This window comes from Chelonoidis abingdonii, chromosome 5, assembly GCF_003597395.2.
Source record: "Chelonoidis abingdonii isolate Lonesome George chromosome 5, CheloAbing_2.0, whole genome shotgun sequence".
Lineage (NCBI taxonomy): Eukaryota > Metazoa > Chordata > Testudines > Testudinidae > Chelonoidis > Chelonoidis abingdonii.
In genome coordinates, this window is record NC_133773.1 from 91,242,747 (window position 1) to 91,265,154 (window position 22,408).

The 22,408-nt window shown below is 39.9% G+C and overlaps 2 protein-coding genes across 3 annotated transcripts in view; one reads left to right on the top strand and one right to left on the bottom strand.

Annotated features, from left to right (window-relative positions):
* LOC142046870 (uncharacterized) overlaps positions 1-10,101 on the bottom strand; it is a 35,385-nt gene extending 25,284 nt beyond the window's left edge. The window contains exons 1-2 of the mRNA XM_075066127.1: positions 9,714-10,101; positions 1,458-1,544 (exon numbers count right to left, since the gene is read on the bottom strand). Of these exons, the coding sequence (XP_074922228.1) occupies positions 1,458-1,544; positions 9,714-10,101 (475 nt within the window). The remainder of the gene's footprint in view (positions 1-1,457; positions 1,545-9,713) is intronic.
* PPAT (phosphoribosyl pyrophosphate amidotransferase) overlaps positions 1-22,408 on the top strand; it is a 65,411-nt gene that overhangs the window by 34,632 nt on the left and 8,371 nt on the right. For both annotated transcript variants that reach the window (XM_032796834.2, XM_032796832.2), the window contains exons 2-6: positions 13,383-13,449; positions 16,720-16,926; positions 18,342-18,454; positions 18,576-18,721; positions 21,164-21,236. In XM_032796834.2, coding sequence (XP_032652725.1) covers positions 13,383-13,449; positions 16,720-16,926; positions 18,342-18,454; positions 18,576-18,721; positions 21,164-21,236 — 606 coding nt within the window. The remainder of the gene's footprint in view (positions 1-13,382; positions 13,450-16,719; positions 16,927-18,341; positions 18,455-18,575; positions 18,722-21,163; positions 21,237-22,408) is intronic.

The window sequence follows — 22,408 nt, forward strand, 5'->3', positions numbered from 1 at the left end:
GGATCGCTATGGAATAGCTACCCACAATGCAATGCTTCAGAAATCGACGCTAGCCTCGGACCATGGACGCACAACGCCGAATTACTGTGCCTAGTGTGGCCGCGTGAAATCGAATTTATAATCAGTTTTATTAAACCGATTTTAGCTAATTCAATATTATCGCGTAGTGTAGACCTCTGATGTATTGTATAATTGCAACTCCCCTCTGGCAAGATGTGTGCTAGCTTCTGCCAGTGCAGCCCCTGGAATGAATCTTGGCCTAGTTTTTTAAAAAAAAATTTGATTTTCTTCCAGGACTCAGTGTTTAAGTGCCTCTGTTTTCCCATCTGTACAATAGGATGAATGGGACAGAAGTACTAAAAAATAATATTCATTTAGATTGTCTATCCCCTTAATTATTGAGCTGTGTGAATTGTAAGCAAAACTACAGATATATCAGGAGTGAAATTCTTACCCCCTTTTCTGCCATGTAAAAGGGCTCTAAAGTCCCAGATCCAGTTGGAGGACAACTCCCTTGATGCAACTAATGTAATAAACCTTCGCATCTCTTTAATAAAATTTCTGTTCATCTGGCTTTCAGTTGGAAAAAGTTTCCTACTTAATGAGTGTAGACATGCCTCACATTTCAGTCAAAAGCTCATAGTCTGGGGCAGGGGGAATGTATATTTGGATTTTCAGATCTGGCAGTCACCAACTAACTGGTCATGAGGACTTCTTGCTGGGGAAGCAAATGTTTTACATTGCTTGTGCCTCTGAATATAAGTATCCTTAGTAAAGGCATTGTTGCAGCTAAACAGTTCCGAGCTGAGTTGTTGGGTCATCGGTGGGTCTGTGGATTTGCTTGCCAAACCCCTGCATGAAATTGGAATCCAGCTGCTGTGGATGCTGTTGGGGTCTTGAGTTGTTCATCTGGTAGTCTGTAGCCTAGGTCACAGGATTTTATTTTGTTAAATCCCCGCAGATCTCCTCTGCACTCAGCCCATTTACTCATAGGTTTGCCAATTTGTGCAGAAATTGCATGATGATGGAAATTCCACAGATGACACATGCCTCACATGCTATCATATGATAGATCCTCAATCAGTATGTAATAAAATACTCTTAAGATAAACTCAGTTTATCTGATTAGCTGTTGCAGGGAATGGTTTTTGAGGGTGAAAGCTGATCATGCAGTCAACAAATTGGTCATGCAGTGGTCATCTGCCACCTATTGTGGTTAACATCCAGTTGTTCATGAGGCTGCTGAAATTTAAAACTAGAAGGTGGAAAAAGAGCAATACTGTGTCTGTGGTAAAGTTACCTTGATCAGAAACTGACTGCTGATGTACTGAGGCTAATGGAAGCTGTTCCTAACGAGAGACAATTGTTTTATTCCTTTTAGTTTTTCTAAGATGCAATAAGAAATAAATCTAATAGCAGTGTTTTTTTGCTTTTCTCCCCACACCATCATACTGTACCTAGTTCAATTGGTCTGACATGTGAAATAAAAAGTAATGGATCCTCTGGGACATCCTCATCCTCTTCTAATGCAACTGATATTTCACCTAAAGGGGGTAGGGAAAGAACTTTCTTATCAACAGATATGGAATAAATCTATCTAGATGATATTACAATGTGTAAACTCAGTCAATTCACTGTGGCAAATTCATTCGCTTACAAGCATAGAAATGTAGACAGGAAGTAACTAATCATAATGGGATAGATGTGTTAGTGAACTTTTTAATATATTTTTTACTGCATTAGAAACAAATAATAAAGTACATGTAAAGAAGAGAGCTGATTTACCTCTTTTGGCTCATATGTGCCTTTTTGCTTCTGTTTGGGTGGGCTAGCCTATTTTTCAGAATATACATACTACTAGCCCAGGGGTGGGCAAACTTTTTGGCCTGAGGGCTACATCTGGATATGGAAATTGTGTGGCAGGCCATGAATGCTCATGAAATGTGGGGGTTGGGGTGCAGGAGGGTGCTCTGGGCTGGGACTGAGGAGTTTGGAAAGCGGAAGGGGGATTAGAGGAGGGGGTTGGGGCATGGGAAGCGGTCAGGGGCACAGGCTCCAGGTGGTGCTTACCTCAAGCAGCTCCCAGAAGCAGCAGCATGTTCCCCTTCCGGCTCCTATGCAGACATGTGGCCAGGCAGTTCTGCATGCTGCCCCGTCCACAGGTGCCACCCCTGGAGCTCCCATTGGATGTGGTTCCCGGCCAATGGAAGCTGCAGAGGGGGTAGCATGCAGAGCCCCCTGTCTGCCCCTATGCATAGGAGCATGGGGGGCACCAAGCCCCGGACCTTGCTCCCTGGTGGGGAGGTGATGAGAGTTGGATTTAGAGTTTGAAATAGTGAAAATCGAAGGCATTACACGGAAGGTTAACTGGATCCCGCTTCCTGGTGGGAGCTCAAGGGCTGGCTTAAAACATCTGGAAGGCTGAATGCGGCCCTCTAGGCTGTAGTTTGTCCACCCCATACTAGCCTGTCATTTTAAAATAAAAAACAGAAGCAAAAACCCCAAATATCCACAATTTCCAGATGGATTCATATTATCTGAAGCAAGTTCATACAACAATAAAACAGCTAGAATTATTGCGAGAATAGCTTTTAAATGTCATAAGGGAAAAACTGAATTAAATAAGGTTGGACTAGAACAGACATTTACTTGATTGAACTCTAACCTATGGTATGGTGTCCCTCCACGAGTTCTGAGACAGTTAATTATTGTAGCAAACACCAGACAGGTGTATAAGGCATGCATGCTTCAGTGAAGTTCTGAATCTGCTGAATCTGAAGAATAATTTTGATTAGATTTGGGAGAGTAGATGGATTTGTGTGACCTACTTAGTTGGAATGGACATCATCCATTTCAGCATTTCCAAACATCCTATAAACATGGTATGTTTTGTTTAGTGTTGAATAACATTTACAATACATTTTTTTTTTTTTTTTTTTTGTTACTGCTGAACAATTTGAGTTACGGATATCTGTGGGACAGGTAGTGTATTGTTGCACTGCATGTCTAGTCTGTATACATACATGTATTATTTACACAGTGCTGTTGGAATATCTGATATTAACCCGATATTAGACAAAATTAAAAATGGGATTTAGACTCTGAAGATTGACTTGCAATGAGACTTAGGCAGCTAGGTCCAGATTTTTAAAGGTGTTCAGACTCTGCGTGGCCCAAAGGGATGAAGTCCAGCACAAAATGAGGGCTGGCCGTGGTGGAGAAATACTTCATCATCCTTCTCTGACCTTGTGGAAGATACTCAAATTAAAATAGCTACAGGATGTATTAACTGTATTTTGCATTTCTTTTCCTCTTCTTCCCATTCAGAGCAGTGGGGGGCACTGGGTGCCAGAGCTGCTGTAGGAAAACAGGGCTTCCTATGGATGCAGAGTGGTTCCCTCCCTCTCCCCCTGCAAGAGTGTTACTTTCAGGTCTGCCCCCAAAGACCCTTCTAAACATAAAATCATAGAAGTGTAGGGCTGGAAGGGACCTCAATAGGTAATCTTTTTTAAAAAAGTAAAGGAGGAGGACCCGGGGAACTACAGACCAGTCTGCCTCACTTCCGTCCCTGGAAAAATCATGGAACAGGTCCTCAAGGAAGTCATTTTGAAGCACTTGGAGGAGAGGAAGGTGATCAGGAACAGTCAACATGGATTCACCAAGGGCAAGTCATGCCTGACCAACCTGATTGCCTTCTATGGTGAGATAACTGGCGCTGTGGATATGGGGAAAGCAGTGGATGTGATATATTTTGACTTTAGCAAAACTTTTGATACGGCCTCCCACAGTATTCTTGCCAGCAAGTTAAAAAAGCATGGATTAGATGAATGGATTATAAGGTGGATAGAAAGTTGGTTAAATTGTCGGGCTCAGTGGGTAGTGATCAATGGCTTGATGTCTAGTTGGCAGCCAGTATCAAACGGTGTGCCCCAGAGGTTGGTCCTGGGGTTGGTTTTGTTTAACATCTTTATTAATGATGTGGATGATGGGATGGACTGCACCCTCAGCAAATTCGCAGATTACATCTCCCCCCATTTTAGTGTCGATATGCTGAAGGGTAGGGATAGGGTCCAGAGTGACCTAGACAAATCCGGTGGATTGGGCTAAAAGAAATCTGAGGTTCAACAAGGAAAAGTGCAGAGTCCTGCACTTAAGATGTAAGAATCTCATGCACTGCTACAGGCTGGGGACCAACTGGCTAAGCAGCAGTTCTGCAGAAAAGGACCTGGGTTTACAGAGGATGAGAAGCTGGATATGATTCAGCAGTGTGCCCTTGTTGCCAAGAAGGCTAATGGCACATTGGGCTGCACTAATAGGAGCATTGCCAGCAAATCGAGGGAAGTGATTTATTCCCCTCTGTTTGGCACTGGTGAGGCCATATCTCAAGTACTGTGTCCAGTTTTGGGCCCCCCACTACAGGAAAGGATGTGGACAAATTGGAGAGAGTCCAGCGGAGGGCAATGAAAATGATCAAGGGGCTGGGGTACATGACTTAAAAGGAGAGGCTGTGGTAACTGGGCTTGTTTAGTCTGCAGAAGAGTGAGGGGGGATTTGATAGCAGCCTTCAGTTACCTGAAGGGAGGTTCCAAAGAGGATGGAGTTAGGCTGTTCTCAGTGGTGGCAGATGACAGAACCAAGGAGCAATCTTCTCAAGTTGCAGTGGTGAAGGGGTAGGTTGGATATTAGGAAACATTATTTCACTAGGAGAGTGACAAAGCACTGGAATGGGTTACCTAGGGAGGTGGTGGAATCTCCACCCTTAAAGGCCCATCTTGACAAAGCCCTGGTTGGGATGATTTCGTTGGTGTTGGTCCTGCTTTGAGCAGCGGGTTGGACTAGAACAGGGGTCCCCAATACGGTGCCCTTGGGCACCATGGCATCTAAGTGTGCCTGCGTACTTACTGGCGGATGAGCATTCGCCAAAATGCCACCGACAAGCAGCAGCATCCAGAGGCGTCGCTGCTGAAATGCTGCTGATTTTCTGCGGCAAATCCTCTGGATGACGTTGCTTGTCGGCGGTATTTTGGCAGTGACGCCTATTGATGCTGCCTCTTGGCATCATTTCGGCGGATGCTCATCCACTGCCACGGTCCCCTGTGGCTCGTCTGGCACCCGCCAGATGAAAAAGGTTGGGGACCACTGGACTAGAGTGATAACCTCCTGTGGTCTCTTCCAACCCTAATCTTCTATGATCTAGTCTAGTCCCCTGCACTCATGGCAGGGCTAAGTAATAACTAGACCATTCCTGACAGATCTTTGTCTAACCTGTTCTTTAAAAACCTCCAATCGTGGATTTCGCAACCACCCTAGACAATTTGTACCAGTGCTTAACTACCCTGACAGGTAGGAGGATTTCCTAATGTCCAACCTAAACTTCCCTTGAAGCAATGGGCCTAAAATTGCAGCTTGTCCTATCCTCAGAGGTTAAGGAGAAATTTTTTCTTCCCGCGTCCTTGTAATATCCTATTAGGTATGGTAGACCTCCAATTTATGAACAACTCAGGATTGGAAGTTGATTTGAACTCTGAACAAAATGTTATGGTTGTTCTTCCCAAAGTTTAGAACTGAACATTGACTTAATACAGCTTTGAAAATTTATATGCAGAAGAAAAATGCTGCTTTTAACCATCTTCAGTTAAACAAAACAAGCACAGAAACAGTTTTCTTGCCTTGTCAAATCTTTTTTTTAAACTTTCCCTTTATTTTTATTAGTAGTTTACATTTTTAACACAGAACTGTACAGTATTTGCTTTTTGTGTGTATCTGCTGCTGTCTGATTGTGTATTTCTGGTTCCAAAAGAGGTGTGTGGTTGATCACTCAATTTGTAATGCTGGTGTTAATAACTGAGGTTTACTGTACTTGAAAACTGTTATGCCCTCCTTTGGTCGTTTTTTCTCCAGACTAAACTAACACAATTTTTTCAATCTTTCCTCATCGATTTGTTTTCTAGACCTTCAATTGCTTTTGTTGCTCTCCTGGATTTTTTTCTAGTTTTGTCACCATCTTTCCTGAAATGTGTTGCCCAGAACTGGACACAATATTCCAGTTGAGGCCTTATTAGTTTGGAGCAGAGTAGAAGAATTTTTTTGATTTTGCTTGCAGCACTTCTGCTGATACATCCCAGAATGGGTGGGTGAGTGTGTGTGTTATACTGTTGACTCACATTTAACTTGTGATCTACTACGCCCCCCAGTTCCCTTTCCGCAGTACTTCTCCTTCCTAGGCAGTTGTTTCCCATTTTATATATGTGCAATTGATTGTCCCTTCTTAAGTGGACTACTTTTCCATTTGTCCTTATTGAACTTCTTATTTACATCAGACCATTTTTCCAGATTATTTTGAATTTTAATCCTACTCTCCAAAACATCAGCAGAAGAGCAGAAAATCTCTTATGAAATCTTTTCTTTTATAAGAAATCATGAAATAACTAAGACACACAGCATCTTTTAAAATGTATCAGAAAATAGATTTAAAAATTCAGTTAAAAACATTCTTATTGAGAGTTGTCACTTCAATGGGAATTTCCCCACTGATTTTACTAGAGTAGGATTGGACCCATAATGCATTATCATGTGACTTTCCTGACTTGTGTATTTGAATGCACAATTCTTGCATACTGTTCTTACAACACCCTGTGCACTAGATGTATGTTACATTTATGTTTTAATGTGTGTGTTTTGGCTGAATTGTGGTTGTGTTAATTTTTGCATTTCAACTCTGAACTATTCACATTACATTATTGCCATTGACTGTATTTAATTTCTGTGTTTTATAAAGAAGAATTAAAACCAAATGCACAAACGCTTCCCTTATTTCCTTTTCTGTATAGACATTTGAATGTACCACTATTACATCATACTTTTGAAATCAGATTTTTCACATGCCCCATATGCAGTACATTCCACCAAGGATACAGTTTTTTAAATTAATACCCTGGGTTGGGGTTCATCAGAACGGCTGGCTAATCGTTGGGTCCTTTCTGAAGTTATCTTAAAGATATTCAGGATAAGAGATGTGAAACATTAATTTAAAATGCCCCTTAGTGATTTAAGGTTCAAAGGCAGAACTGCTCAGAGAGGGGGGTGTCGTAAACAGTTAGTTAAGGATTAATGCCTCTTTTACCTGTAAAGGGTTAAGAAGCTCAGTAAACCTGACTGTCACTTGACCAGAGGATCAATAAGGGGACAAAATACTTTCAAATCTTGGTGGGGGGAAGTCTTTTGTTTGTGCTCTTTGTTTTGGGGGTTGTTCGCTCTTGGGACTAAGAGGGACCAGACATCAATCCAGGCTCTTCAAATCTTTCTGAACCAGTCTCTCATGTTTCAAACTTGTAAGTAACAGCCAGGCAAGGCCTGTTAGTTTTATTTTTGTTTTCTCAACTTGTAAATGTTCCTTTTTGCTGAGAGGATTTTACCTCTGTTTGCTGTAACTTTGAACCTAAGGCTAGAGGGGGTTCCTCTGGGTGATATGAATCCGATTACCCTGTAAAGTATTTCCCATCCTGATTTTACAGAGATAATTTTTACCTTTCTTTCTTTAATTAAAAGCTTTCTTTTTAAGAACCTGATTGATTTTTCCTTGTTTTAAGATCCAAGGGGATTGGATCTGGACTCACCAGGAATTGGTGGGGGAAAGGAGGGGGGATGGTTAAATTCTCCTTGTGTTAAGATCCAAGGGGTTGGATCGGTGTTCACCAGGAACTTGGTGAAAAAGCCTCTCAAGGCTGCCCAGGGAGGGGAAGGTTTTGGGGGGACAGAAAGTGTTCCAGACACTGAAATTTCTGGATGGTGGCAGTGTTACCAGATCTAAGCTAGTAATTAAGCTTAGAAGTGTCCATGCAGGTCCCCATATCTGTACCCTAAAGTTCAGAGTGGGGGAGGAACCTTGACAGGGGGCAATTTGCCCCAGGCAATGCAGGGCCCCTGCAAGCCCTGGCCCAGTGTTGGTCCAGGTCTTCAGCGGCATTTTGGCGGCGGCGGGGCCCTTCAATGCCGCCGAAGATGCAGAGCAACTGAAGGGCCCTCCGCTGCCGAAATGCCGCCGAAGACGCAGACTGCCGCAGGTGAATACAGGCACCGCAGCTCCCCCTGCTTTGCCCAGGTCCCCTGAATCCGCTGGGTGGCCCTGTTCAAAGGAACCAAAGTTAAAATGAACCATTTGGGCAAACCAGTTTAAAACATGCAGGATAACCTAGAGTTCAGGGGTAGATCCTCAGCTGGTGTAAATAGTCACAGCTCCACTGAAGTCAAAAGAACTATAGCAATTTATACCAGCTCAGGATCTGCCCCCTGAACTTCTGTGCATTATTTAATAAAATCTAAAAATGGAAGATAACATTAATGTACCAAGCACAATACATATTATTTATTAATTTAACTAAATAGCTTCAAATGACTGTTATCGTAGAACTACATTCATATTAATTTTTAAAATTTCTTTAAGATTAAAAACTAATAATTTGATTCTTAAAACATGGAAAAATCACACTTTCCTAATGGTAAGAGCTGTCCAATTGCACTGTAGAGGGAGAGATACAAAGGGGAGTTAGGCCTCCAACTCCCCTTTGTGCCTTTGAAAATCTCCCCTGTACTTAATTGATTTTTGTTTTTGTAAAAATTAATTCACGATTGTAACTCAATCCAAACCTCTTCACATTGTAGGAACAAACTGGGTTCTGAGTTGAATCTCTGATCTGTTCTCTCTCCCTCCCCCCGCCATGATTCTGGTACTGCTGTAGATAATACCAGGGGGGCCTTTTGATGCCAGTTGGGATGTGATTGAAATCTTGTAACAGCATAGCAGGGGCATCTTGTACTGTGAGATCACCAACTGCAGCCCTGATCTAGCCTCAAACCTGAACCCTCACCTAATTGCAATTGTGATCAAAACAACCTCTCCTCAGCCTGCCTCGAATTGTCTTGTCTCTTTCACCTCTCCCTGTGATATGGTAAATCCCAGTGTAATGCTAATAACACTCACATGCACAATGAGGGGGGTTAACAGAACCTGATGTGCAACTGGTTTGGTAAATACCACCATTTCTTCATATTTAAAAATGTCTTTTTAATTATTTCTGTTTTGCTTCAGGATGGTTTCTGTTTATATCACTGTAAACATAACATGTTACATGACTAATAAATACACTAATAGCTTCTTTCAAAAGTGTTAAATGTGTTTATCAAATACTCAGTGCACAAATGCAATATAATTTAACATACTTCACAATTAATAATATTGCATTTAAGGGGGGTAAATCTTCTTAAAATAGTAGTAAAAATATTCTAGAATTAAACATCTTTGACTTCAGACCTGACAATTACTCATTTAAAAAAACAAATTTATAATTGAATTGGGAAATTTATAATGTAGTATATTTTCTTTCTGAACTAAAGCTCTAAAATCCTGTTGCAAAGTATTACAAATATATTGCAAAGAAATTTTTTTAGATGAATAGCAGGACCCAGTTGCACAAGGTACAGAGCCTCTGTGGGACTGGACCTTTCCAGCAGTTAGTGTAATTTGTTAGGGTTATGCTGTATTTACAGACTTCAACACTGGTGGTGCTAACCTTTTTTTCCCCATCTGCAAGGGATGTATCAAATCAGTTGCTGTTCTAACTCTGTTACTAGGGCTATATAATGTGGCTTTTAATATTAACAGATTTATTGTTTTTTGTGCAAAGACAAGAAATAGAAGAGAAATTAATTTTTACCTTCAGTGTTCTCTGTGGTAGTGTTTATGTTCAGCTGTCTCTCAGTTGCAGAGAACCTGCTGTTTTCGTCCTCTGTTAATTGTGTGACTGGTTCATATTGCAGTATAGCATCCAGATCATGAAAAAACTTCATGGTTTTAGTGGCATCTCCAGAGTTGTGGGCATATTTAACTGTTCTGAATTCATACTTCAGATTTTTATACTTTGCACGGCACTGTTTCCAGTCTCTGCAAACTCCTAACTCCTGTAGTCTTTTAGCAATGTAGATAAATATTCCTTTATTCCTTAGTGTTCCATGAAGTTGTTTTCTTATGTTTTTTTCTGACCAGACGCTTAGCAAGGCTTTAACCTCCTCTTCAGTCCAATGCTTTCCTGCTCCACTCTCCATGTTGAAAGTGACCTGGAAATGATTCACTATTTCTAGCCAAGATTTTGTTTCCTAGGAAACCAGACGGCTGGTTGTCAGTAAGCTCCACAGAGATGAAAGGATCTAGTTTTACTGGCTCAAGCTGCCTGAGGGGAGTAACTTGAGAAACTGCCAAATAAGCAGGCTCTATTAGAAGTAGACAAATGAAACAGCTCAGACAAATGAATTGTAATCTAGTACCTAGTATTCCACAAGATTAAAAATAAACTCAGGGTGTCTACTTGCTTTACCCTCATCTTATTCATATGTTTTAAATATGATCACTATTTTTAATGAATGTTTTAAGTAAGTAAGTAAATGAGTTCTTTTAAGATTCTCTTGTGTTTTAGTTTGTTAGGAATTAGACATTGTAGCAGGTTTTTTTGCAGCCAGTTTTATATTTTGGAATCTAAAATGTTGGTAAGAGTTCTTATTATGTTTACAAATTATGATTTGTATTTGATATTGTATTAACATTAAAAATACACATTGGAATCATCCCCGTTTTAAATTGTCTGTCTGTATTTTATAAACCTCCTATTTTATTCTAGGATTGCTCATGAGTCCAATTGATTTAAACATTAGTTTTCAGCTTTACACTACAGCACTACATCAGCGCAACTGTATTGCGTCTGGTGAGGATGCACTATGCTGACAGAAGCGTGCTCTCCCATCGGCATAATTACTCCCTTTTGGTGAGAAGCGGAAGCTATGTTGATGGGGGTACAGAGCCCCTGTCAAGCTCTGCACATCCTATTTCAGAGGGTTCACTACCTATTAGGATTTCTTTGTGTGTTGGAGGAGACAGATAGTTACAGGGGATATCTGACACATAAATACCTTGCAACGCTGGGTACCAGAGTGCCATGCAAATGCCTGTTCTCACTTTCAGGTGATATTGTAAATAAGAAGAGGGCCGCATTATCTCCCATAAATATAAACAAATTTGTTTTGTCTTACTGATTTGGCTGAACAAGAAGTAGGACTGAGTGGACTTGCATGAGGTGAACTGAAAAACGCTATTTCTTTTATCTTTATTACAGTTCAGGTATTTGTAACAAATATATAAACTGAGCACTGTACACTTTGTATTCTGTGTTTTAATTGAAATCAGTATATTTGAACATGTATAAAAACATCCAAAAATTCTTATAAGAAATTTCAATTGGTATTCTATTATTGTTTAACAGTGCGATTTAAAACTGCAATTATTCATGAGTGTTTGGTTTTTAATCTAGTTAATTTGTTTTGCAATAATTGCATGCATTAACTGCAATTAATTGATAGCCTTAGTTTTTTTTTATTTTAATTTCAGTTGAATTCCCTTTAGCACTTCACTTTACACACAGGTGGTATTAATGACTTATAAAATAACTTTGAGACTTTGGACATAATCAGTGGTAGAAAATATACAGTTATTGTTGGGATCATGCATATTGAACATTTGCACCTGATTCTCCTGTTTTTTTTTTGTTGTTGTTGTTGTTGTTTTTTTTAATAAGATCGTCTCTATACATAGAATTATTCTAGAATAGTTACTGCACTTTAAATGCATGCCCTGCCTTAATCAGAATTAACTTTTCAAGTAGACAAATTGTTACAGTAGTATAACTTGAGAATAACTGACTCCAATGATGCCAATTGAGTTATACTAGTTTAATGTGAGAGCAGAATCACATCCTATTATACAAGACCTGTAGCAGTTTTATATTTAAGTAATCTAATAGATACATTTTATTTCCCTTTCATCTGCATTAAGCTACTTCATTTAGTATATATGTAACATTTTGTTCAGTTTTTTTTCTTGACTACAGTTTGTAGGTGCAGTCGACAGACATATTTTTTATTTTGGGGTATTGTATCTTTGAGCAATTAAAGGCTGCATTGGGAATTTACCAGTAGCCCAAAGACCACATATGAATTGATTTTATGGTTAAGGCTACAATTTAGTCATAGGTATCTTTAAAAGTCATGGACAGGTCACAGGCAATAAACAAAAATTCACGGCCTGTGACCTGTCCATGGGACTTCTACTGTGAATACTCCTGACTAAATCTTAGCGGGGGGCTGATGCTCTGGGAGCCCCCTAGCCCCTTTCCCCTCCCTGGGGCCAGCTGCCTTCACCGGCCGCCTTAGCAGCAGCCATGGTAGCTAGTCCTGGGGCAGCCCCAGCAGTGGTCGGTGCGGTTGGCTGCAGAGCCGCTCTAGCAGCGGCTGGTGTGACTGGCCCTTGGGCTGGTGAGCAGCTGGCCCTGGGGTCAGCCACAGTGGCTGCAGCAGAAGTCACGGAGGTTTGGAAAGTCACGGAATTTGTGATTTCAGTGACCTCCATGACAGACACGGAGCTCTAATTATGGTCCTAGTATGTAACACTCAACTTTGTCCAAGCAGACTTTAGATGAAGGTAGAGGAGCAGAGGTGCTGCAGCCTGCATCTCTTTGTATTTAAAACAAAATAAAACAAGATGCTGTGGGCTGCATTGTAGAACTTAGTGGACTGGGCAGCACTTTGCCCACCGTGACATGTTGCTTCCATCTGTGTTGTCTTGCGGTTAACAGCCATTTCTAGACAACGAGCAAGACTGTGACTGCCTTGGACAGCAGGAAAAAGGCCAGAAGAGCCCCTATAGCTTGAGCTGATATGAAGCTTCGTTATTTGAGTTCTGCCTTCAGCATGAGACTGATTTTATGTAAAAATAATCATGTCTTTCTCAATTCCACTGAAAGCCTAATTTTCTTACTTGGGAACAAAAGTTAAGGTGTCCACTTCTGCATTTGAGTGCTCAAAAAAGTGCTTTGATATAGGAGTCCAAGTGCCTGTTGTATGTGGTGATTTTGGACTCTCATTTTTGGGCCTTAGCTTAAAAAATTGACCCACAGTCTGAGGCAAAAAGTGTAATTGGGTTGAACGTAAGTTTTTGCCTTTTCTGAGCTGTAGATGGTCATTGGATACTGCCCCCATTTCAATTTAAGGAGCTGGTAGTATTTTATTGAAATTAGACTATAGAAAGTTAGCAGTAAGACCCAATCCAGCACCCACTGAAATGAATGGAAATACTTTAATTGATTTTCAGTGGGCTTTGGATTGAGCCTTAAATATTATATAATCAAGTGCAACATGAACATACAAAAAACAGTTTTGATAAGTCTATAAAAATAGAGCATTTAAGACTTTTTTTAAACACACATTGTTATTGTATGCTTTACAAGTTTAATATTTTGTTTGGATGAACACTTCAGTATTTATGCTAATTTTGTCCACAGGGGCCAAGAAAGTGGTGGAATTGTGACAAGTGATGGAGACTCAGCCCAAACATTCAAAGTGCACAAGGTAAAATTTTAAGGACTTTTTACTATTTCGTTGCCATTTTTAAGAAGTAAAAATCTAGTCTTTACATAAAAATTCAGTTTTTACTCCTTATTTCCTCTCTATTTTACTCAAAGGAAAAGTTGGGGAAAAAATAACACATTTCCACCTGGGGTGCATGAAGAGAGTCTCTGCTTGTTTCAGGAAATGGGAATAATAAGCAAGAGACAGGAAATAACAAGAATTTGTCATAAGAGTACTGAGTCAGTTCCTTAACTTACTGTTTTATAGAGCAATTTTAAACTTGTTTTAAAAAAAAATTAACAAAACTTGACCAGGTTATCCTTCAAGTCCACACCAAGCTTTCAAAGAAACAAGGTGGGTGAGGCAATATCTTGTCTCTTTCACCTGCGGAAGTTGGGCCAATAAAAGATATTACCTCACTCACCTTGTTCTCTAATATCCTGTGACCAGTACAGCTCCAACAGCACTGCAATTAATTTTTCACTCCAGTAAAAAGCTGTCAGCACCAGAGCCCCTTTCTGCTAAAGTGTTAGTTTTGGTGAGTTGAAAGGGTTTGATGCTGGCAGTTCTAGGTACTGATGTGTGAAACCAGCAGAGTTCTAGTGGAATGGAGGGAAAAAAGTTAGACAAAAAAGAACACAATCCGTGAAATTAGCTACAGATTAATGCCTGGAGGCAGAGGCACCTACGACTGACTTGGGCTTCAGTAAGTATCATGGCACATGCTTTGAAGAGTTGAATGCTGCACACACAAATTAATAGATCCAGAGACTGGAGGGAAATCTGAAAAATCCTCCATCCATTTCCAGCCTCATAGAAACCTGGAGGGTGCCAACAGGCCTAAAATGGCCAAAGCCCAAAAAGGTCTTAGGCCAAAGCACTTAGTGCTCTAGAGAATTTACTTCCTATATTTACACTGAGCTGACATCGGGAAGTGAAATACAAGATAGCTAACTACCCTCCTGGAAGGAACATAGTTTTAATTGATACAGCTCCAATCCCTATCTTCTGCCCAGATGTCCTTCACTGACCTCAGTGCCAGAAGGGTTCGAGTCTGAGGAGGTGGGAGCGTGCCCAGCAGGACAGAGCTCTCTCACTAACAAGCTCTTCAAGTAGAGCATGAGAGTTTCCTACTTAGCTCACACTGGAGAAACAAAATCCAGGAGTGAGAATCCTGCACTGATGCAGACTGTCAGCTGATAAACTGGCTCAATCTTTGCTTACTCCAATAACAGATGAGAGGAGGAGGTATCTCATAGCCTTTTGTTTTTAATGCTACTTTTCTTCCTATCCTTTAGCACTTTTTAAATCATACTCTCGCTTAAGACCCTGTTCTTGTTTTGAGCTTCCACTTCTTTTTAGGTTATGGGAGATTTCCACTTCTACCGTTAGCACTTCCTTTAGCAGACACTATAATACTTTATATTGATTCCATAAGAGCTGTGGAGAATGACATTTGAGCATATCCATATTAAGAATTAAATATGATGACTGCATCATCTCAGAAAGCTCTGATATCACAGGAGTTGCATAATATGATTTCTGTTATCCTTGGGATATATCTTGGCTACAGTATTTAAATTCTACAGTCACTATTATTTACAAACGAAAACTTCAAGGACAAGACCATATTCACTGGTTTGTGCCCTTCAAGTTATTCTGGTTTAAAAATTCATTCAATTAAATGGGTGCAAATTCCTGTGGAACATACTTTTATTAGTTTAAAATTGTTTACTTCTGCTTAGCTTGCATTTATGAATTTACTGACCTGACCCTCGGACCATTTTAAATTAAGAGTCTATGCAGGGTTCTGCACTGATTTAACTAAATTGGTCTAAAGCCACACTGTTCGATTTGGTCTACACTTAAATTAGGTCAACCGAGCTATATTGTTCAGGGCTGTGAAAAATTTTGTGCCCTGATCACCATAGTTAGGTCAGCCTAACCCCCAGTGTAAATGTAGTCAGAGTGATGGTGAAGGGGAGGAACTCTGTCAACTGAAAAATCCTCTTTATTTGATGAAAGCAACATCTACAGCTACAGCAGTGCCATAGCTGTGGTGCTGTAGCAGCTGTAATGTAGACATGGCCTTAGTTAAACCAGCGTAGCTTGGTGTGTAGGCCAGAGCTTACTCTTTTTGCCTTTGCCTTGCCTTGTATTTATCTGTTGCTACAGTAGCATTTTACTTTTTACATTGAAATTCTGTTTGTGGTAACATCTCCTCCTCTTCTTCTTCTAATTATCAGATTCAAACATAATTTCTGAGCCTCCAAGGTGTTCAGAGCTCTTTAATTCATTAATCTTCACAACACTCCAGGGAAGTAAATATCATCCCATTTGAGAGAGAGATTTAGACACATGAAGAGACTTTCTGAAGGTCACTAAAAGTCTGTGCCAGAGTTCAGAATAGAAATCGGAGCACCTGATTTCCCAGTCCCGTACCTTAATTACTTAGACCCTGCATGCTTTTTAATTCCTCTCTCACAATGCTTGTTGCCAACAGGAGCATTACTTTGGCTATTGAATATGCTGGGATCTCCTGGGGCCTGTCTATAAAAGTTCTGATTCATTTCTGCCTTAGAAGTCAACTTGGATACGTGAAGACTTTTCAACAGAGTGTTCTGGTTCTTTCAGGTTAAGAATACCAGTCACAGCAGTGGTCAGAATTACAAATAATGGGGACTTTTTTAAACACTTACCTGAAGCTGGTATAAAAACAGATTCATTATGGTGCGGATGATTAAATGTATTATCTCATTTTTCAGTAAGAAAAGCACAGAATATACTGTATTGAAATATTTTTGTTTTATAGTGTTCTCTAAATAGCACTAAAGAATAAATGTAGTTGATCTTTTAAACTTTAAAATAGCATTAAAAAAAATAAAGCCAGTTAAGCTTTTTAAATTACATTTGAATATAAATACATACAGTATTCCCAAATTTTCTTCTGCTAGTGGTTTTTCAAAGGATATTTTCGTACTGAGTAGTAGCTGGGGACAGTCTATCTGAAAACAAAATATGCTCCAAACAAAATCCCACCTTATGTTGTGTATTATCTTTATGTAACCAGTTGCCCCCATGACCACTCCTTGTGGTGTTCCCCTGTCCTGTGATCTGCTCTCTAGAGAGAAGCTTTTTTTTTTTTTTTTTTTATTTTTTTTTTTTTTTTCTTTTTTCCTTGTTGCTGTTGATTTTTGCTTGTAAAGTGCTGGCATAATGAGTGTGTTGCTGGAAACAATAAAATACGTATTTGTTTTGTTTTTGTTCAAGGGAATGGGTCTTATTAATCATGTGTTCAGTGAAGACAATCTGAAGAAGCTGTATGTTTCAAATCTCGGAATTGGCCACACTAGGTACTCCACGTCAGGAATCTCTGAATTAGAGAACTGCCAACCTTTTGTTGTAGAAACTCTTCATGGGAAGATTGCTGTGGCACACAATGGTGAATTAATAAATGCTAAACAACTCAGAAGAAAGGTAGGAATCAGTCCTGGTTTTTCCAGTATCATTTATTAATGAGTAGGAGGTAGAAATGGGCAAAAGATTGGTCACATCTCATAGCTGACGCACAATCCCTTAGGTCATCAAAAACTGAAGAGAATGGTGAGGAACTCCAAACTAATGGATTGGGCAGTGCCCTGAAAAACAAAGTTTTTTTTTAATTTGTAACTCCCACGGTAGGGGGGATAATCTACTTTTCTTTTATGTTCTGTGTTAATGTTGATCCAATAGGAAAACTAATCCAGATGCAGTTATGAATAGCTCAGTTTGAATCTGCCCGTTGCATGGCAGTCATTAGAGAAAGCAAAGAGTGCTTAGAAAATATCATCTAATATATTGGCATGTCCTCATCTGCAATATCATCTATTTTTGTCATCACCTTCAGAAAGGTATAGTGGATATTGAAAGTAATAGAAAATAGTAATTTCTAGTGATGTGAACACATAAGGAGACAATCAAAAATTGGATATCGTAGCCAGTAAAGAAAGGGACATGTTGCAGAGCAGAATTAAAACCTCACAGATGCTTCTCTTTTAACTCTGTTCAAAAAACAAGGGAACATACTACTACATCAAAGAATTGTAAATTTATGACTTGGAAAAGATAATGGTACTTTATGCAGAATGTAGTCAATCTGTGGATGCCACCAGTGCTGCAAGAATGTACCAAGACAAGTTGTGACTGACTGGTTTCAAAATGATGGGTTAATTTTATGTTCAAGCATAGCAGTAAATGTGATAATGGTAAAAATATCTAGTCTTATTCTTCAGGATGCAAGATCTATAAAGGTTAGGTAGGAACCATCCAGTGTAAAGCATTAAACAGGCAGGAATAGTAGGCTAGTTACTTTGCAGGTTCTCCTCTCCCTTAAATGCTGTGTGTGCAGTGTATGTTGAGCACACCAGACTAGAAGGACCATAAGTCGGATTCAGTCTCTCACATCTTGGGTGGTTGGTTTTCCTCCACACCCATCTCTCTTCAGTCATTTCTTCTTTCACTGTTTACTTGTGCTTCCTCTTGTCACCTGTTCTTTGTGCCCTGCTTCAGTTCGCCATGCGTAAGCAGCAGTGAGAAAGTGACAAAATCCCCAGACCCTGCGTAGCACAGTGGATATTAGGGAATGTCAACTTTGCTTTATGCTTTGGTCACCGGTAATGCAAAGCCGTGAAAAGACAGGTGAGGGATGCAGTTCAGAGTGTCATTATATATGAGCCAATGTTGTGCACCAGCTCCTTGGTCAAAAGTATTTACCATGTGCTTTGGGTTCTTAGTGACTGCTACATTAAAACAACTTTTCAGGGCACAAACTCTTGCTAAACTAAAAATGGTGTAGTAGTTACATAGACTGATAACACTATATTTTGTCTCTTTAAAAAAAAAAAAAAAAAAAGCTGATGAGACATGGTGTGGGACTATCGACCAGTTCTGACAGCGAATTGATCACTCAGCTGCTGGCATTCACACCTCCACTAGAGAATGATGATACCCCAGACTGGGTGGCAAGGTAAGGGGTTAGGGGCTGGAATTAAAAATAAGAATATTATCTGAGTATAAATACAGCAGTAGTAAGTAACAGAATACAGCCATCTATAACATACTATTGTGTTTACTTAATCTCATTTCAGAATAAAAAATTTAATGAATGAAACCCCTACTTCATATTCACTACTAATGATGCATAAAGACATAATCTATGCAGTACGTGATCCCTATGGGAATCGTCCACTCTGCATTGGTCGTCTCATTTCAGTAGGCAGTATGAGTGGAAAAGGTAAATCCTATGTGAAGACTGGATAACCAGCCATAAGTATGTTTACATTTTCAAAGCTATGTAAATAATACATTTGCATTTAATGGGGAAATCATGTCCACATTCATGCAGTTGAAAGACTTTTTTTCTTCGAAATGTTGCGCTCTCTCTGGACGTCGGATGCAATAATATCCCAATATTGGTTGATTTATAAAACACAAAATACAGTTAAAATATAATAATTGGAGATATACCTATCTCCTAGAACTGGAAGGGACCTTGAAACGTCAATATTGAGTCCAGCCCCCTGCCTTCACTAGCAGGACCACTTCACTAGCAGGATTTTTGCCCCAGATCCCTAAATGGCCCCCTCAAGGATTGAACAACCCTGGGTTTAGCAGGCCAATGCTCAAACCACTGGGCTATCCCTCCCCTCCCTTCCCATCTGACTGTGTTTAAAATTAGCCTGGTTTGCTTGTTAAGTGAAGTGGTATCTTGCTTTATTATTGATTTATTTCAATATCTAGTTCATCATTTGTAGAACACCTCTCAGCCTAGGAATAATATTCTTACATTGGAGAACCACAGTCTACATTGAACAACCTCAATGACCAGCTGTAAAGAAACAGGGCGTTTACTTGAAATAAATAATTCCACAAGAGCTTAATCCTGCTTCCATTGACGTCAAGGGGAGTTTTTCCATTGGCTTCTGTGGCAGTGGAAATGGCCTCTAACGACTCTCAGCATCCTTTACTGGTTACGTTGAGTGTTGTTATCTCTGCGTCAAACCTAAGTTCACCCTCAAAGCTCAAGCAGTCAGGTTCTAGGTGTATCAAGTGCAGCTGGACTGGGAAGGTCGAATCCATCCTCCCCAATCAGGGCCAGTGCCACCATTTAGGCGACCTAGGTGGTCGCCTAGAGCATTGGCATTTGGGGGGAGCTATTTTCTTTGGCAGAGACCGCGGAGGCCGGATCCGGCATTTAGGCAGAGGGTGCTGGGGCAGGGGAGCGTGGGGAGGGCCGCCTGCAGAAAGTAAGGGGTCGGGGGGCGGCATGCAGGGGAACTCCCCGCCCCAACTCACCCCTGCCCTGCCTCCTCCCCGAGCACACTGTGGCCGCTTCCCTTCTCCCGCCTCCCAGGCTTGCGGCGCTTCAGTGAAAATCAAAAACTGCAGTGAAGTTTGTCAAAATCACATTCATTCCTATAATGAGGAATGTACAGTTAATTTGCAAATCTGACGTTTTTAACAAATCTGCACTAATGTGAGTGTTATGTTGGTAAGTAAAACTGTGTCCCCTTAAAGTGGAAAAACAAGGCGAAAACTGCATGAAGTAAAAATAAATTCAGAGCAAACTGGAAACCAATAACGTATGTCTGAACTTCAGCAATCTATTACATTGTGAGATGTTATAGAAACAACGTACAACATGTGTTCCTTTGTGGTGACTTCTGTCATATCTGTGTACCAGTAATTAACTGATGGTACCATCTTTGTTTCCTTAACAAAAGTTGCTTTGCTCTGGACCCACCTTCTGAGACTGAGATACCTCTGCTAAGAATGATCATCAACGGGGTAAAAACCCAAATATGGGCATTTGAATAAAGGCTCTTCATGTTCTTGTAACAAAAATGTTCTGAGTTGGGATAAAATCTAGTCATTCGTGGAAGATAATCCCAAAGGAGAATTATATATGCCTTCCCATCTCAGTGCCCTGAGTGATACCAGTAATTTTCAAGGAAAGGCCTTCCAGACCTTCTGTGCTGTGAGATGGGGGATCTTGACATTTGTAACTGCAGGAAAAATGTGTAAATCCATTCTTTGTCCAAAGAAATGGATATGGCATGGGGGAGCATGTGTGAAAATTTTCTGAAGAGGAGTCTGTCTTAGAAAATATTCACAATGTCCAAATATATTAGTGTTTGTATCCTGTTATGTTGTTGATCTGCCCATTTGTTCCCTTTCATTTGCCTGTCTTTGAGAATTCTCCTCACTTTGGGCCCAGTGAATGCCCATTAAAGCCCAGTGAATGCCCATTATTAACTTCAGTGGCATTGGAGCAGCCACTTGATATATGGAGAGTAAGGAATTTCTTATCTAAACAAAAAGCATGTGTATACACCAGGGCCTCAAAATCTATAGAGATGGAATTAGCTGGAGGGGGAGTCATGAGGAGATAAGGAATTTATTTCTCTGAATTGTCCAGTGACTGTGTGGAACTGGCTCTTCTGATCTCTCAAGGACAAGTTTTAGATAATGTTTCCAAAGAATAGTTTTTCAAGAAATGTTACAGCAACTTTCGATTCCAAACTTTCTTTTCAGAAATTGTGACTATTTGACTTGCCCAAGTACATGATTACGAAGTGTAACAGGCCAGTACTGCTACAGAGATTTAACACATTTAGTGATGGTCGTTCCAAGGACTGTGAAGATAATGTAGCTATAATTAAAAACTTTATTACAGGGAAGAAGAACAGTGAAACAGAAGGATGGGTGGTCTCCTCCGAATCCTGCAGCTTTTTATCTATTGGTGCACAGTAAGTTCTTTCACATACAAGATGCTCTGTAAACACTTTAAACAGTGAATAGAGATACATACAGTGTAAAAGATTCCATCTGTCAGTTTATGGATTTAAATAAATATGGCAATAGTATATTCAGAAGTCATCTGCAAAGAAGACTGTATGGGTATCTCTTCACTATAGAGTTAGCTAAGCTAACTGAAAAGGTGTTAAGTGAGTGCAGCCACAATGTAAAATAATATTCCAACTACAGAGTGGTTGTATTAGCAGCTGATGGGTTGTGTTGACTCAAACTACAGCCTTACCTACTGATAGGCTAGCCACTTCAGTTAAAAGCTCCACCACACTCAAATTATCGGTTTTTATGTGCAGGCAGGATTCAAGTTGGGACAATACTGGAGTTAACTGTAGTGAAGACAAGCTCTGTATATAGTTTTTAAAAAAAAAAAAACGAAACAGGAGAAATGTTCTATATGCAAAAACATTTAATTTTCAGTGAAAATAAAAACTGCAGTGAAGTTGTCAAAATCACATTCATTCCTATAATGAGGAATGTACAGTTAATTTGCAAATCTGACGTTTTTAACAAATCTGCCACTAATTGAGTGTTATGTTGGTAAGTAAAACTGTGTCCCCTTAAAGTGGAAAAACAAGGCGAAAACTGCATGAAGTAAAAATAAATTCAGAGCAAAAACTGGAAACCAATAACGTATGTCTGAACTTCAGCAATCTATTACATTGTGAGATGTTATAGAAACAACGTACAACATGTGTTCCTTTGTGGTGACTTCTGTCATATCTGTGTACCAATAATTAACTGATGGTACCATCTTTGTTTCCTTAACAAAAGTTGCTTTGCTCTGGACCCACCTTCTGAGACTGAGATACCTCTGCTAAGAATGATCATCAACGGGGGCCTTTTTGCACTATATATAAATCCCAGGCTTTCTCAGTGTCATCAGCTAGCCCACTAATTCTAGTATCTGGCTAATGAATATGCATCCCTTTCTAAATTACATCTCCAGCATTCATCAGAGTCACTTAATCTTTGTTTTAAGACTTGCTGGTGTGTGATATGTGCAGTGAATATTTTTCAGCATTACTCAGATATGCATATCTTGACTCATGTTTAGTAAAATTGAAAATCTAAGTATTTTGGAAATGAACTCCCCAGTTTTTTGCCATTT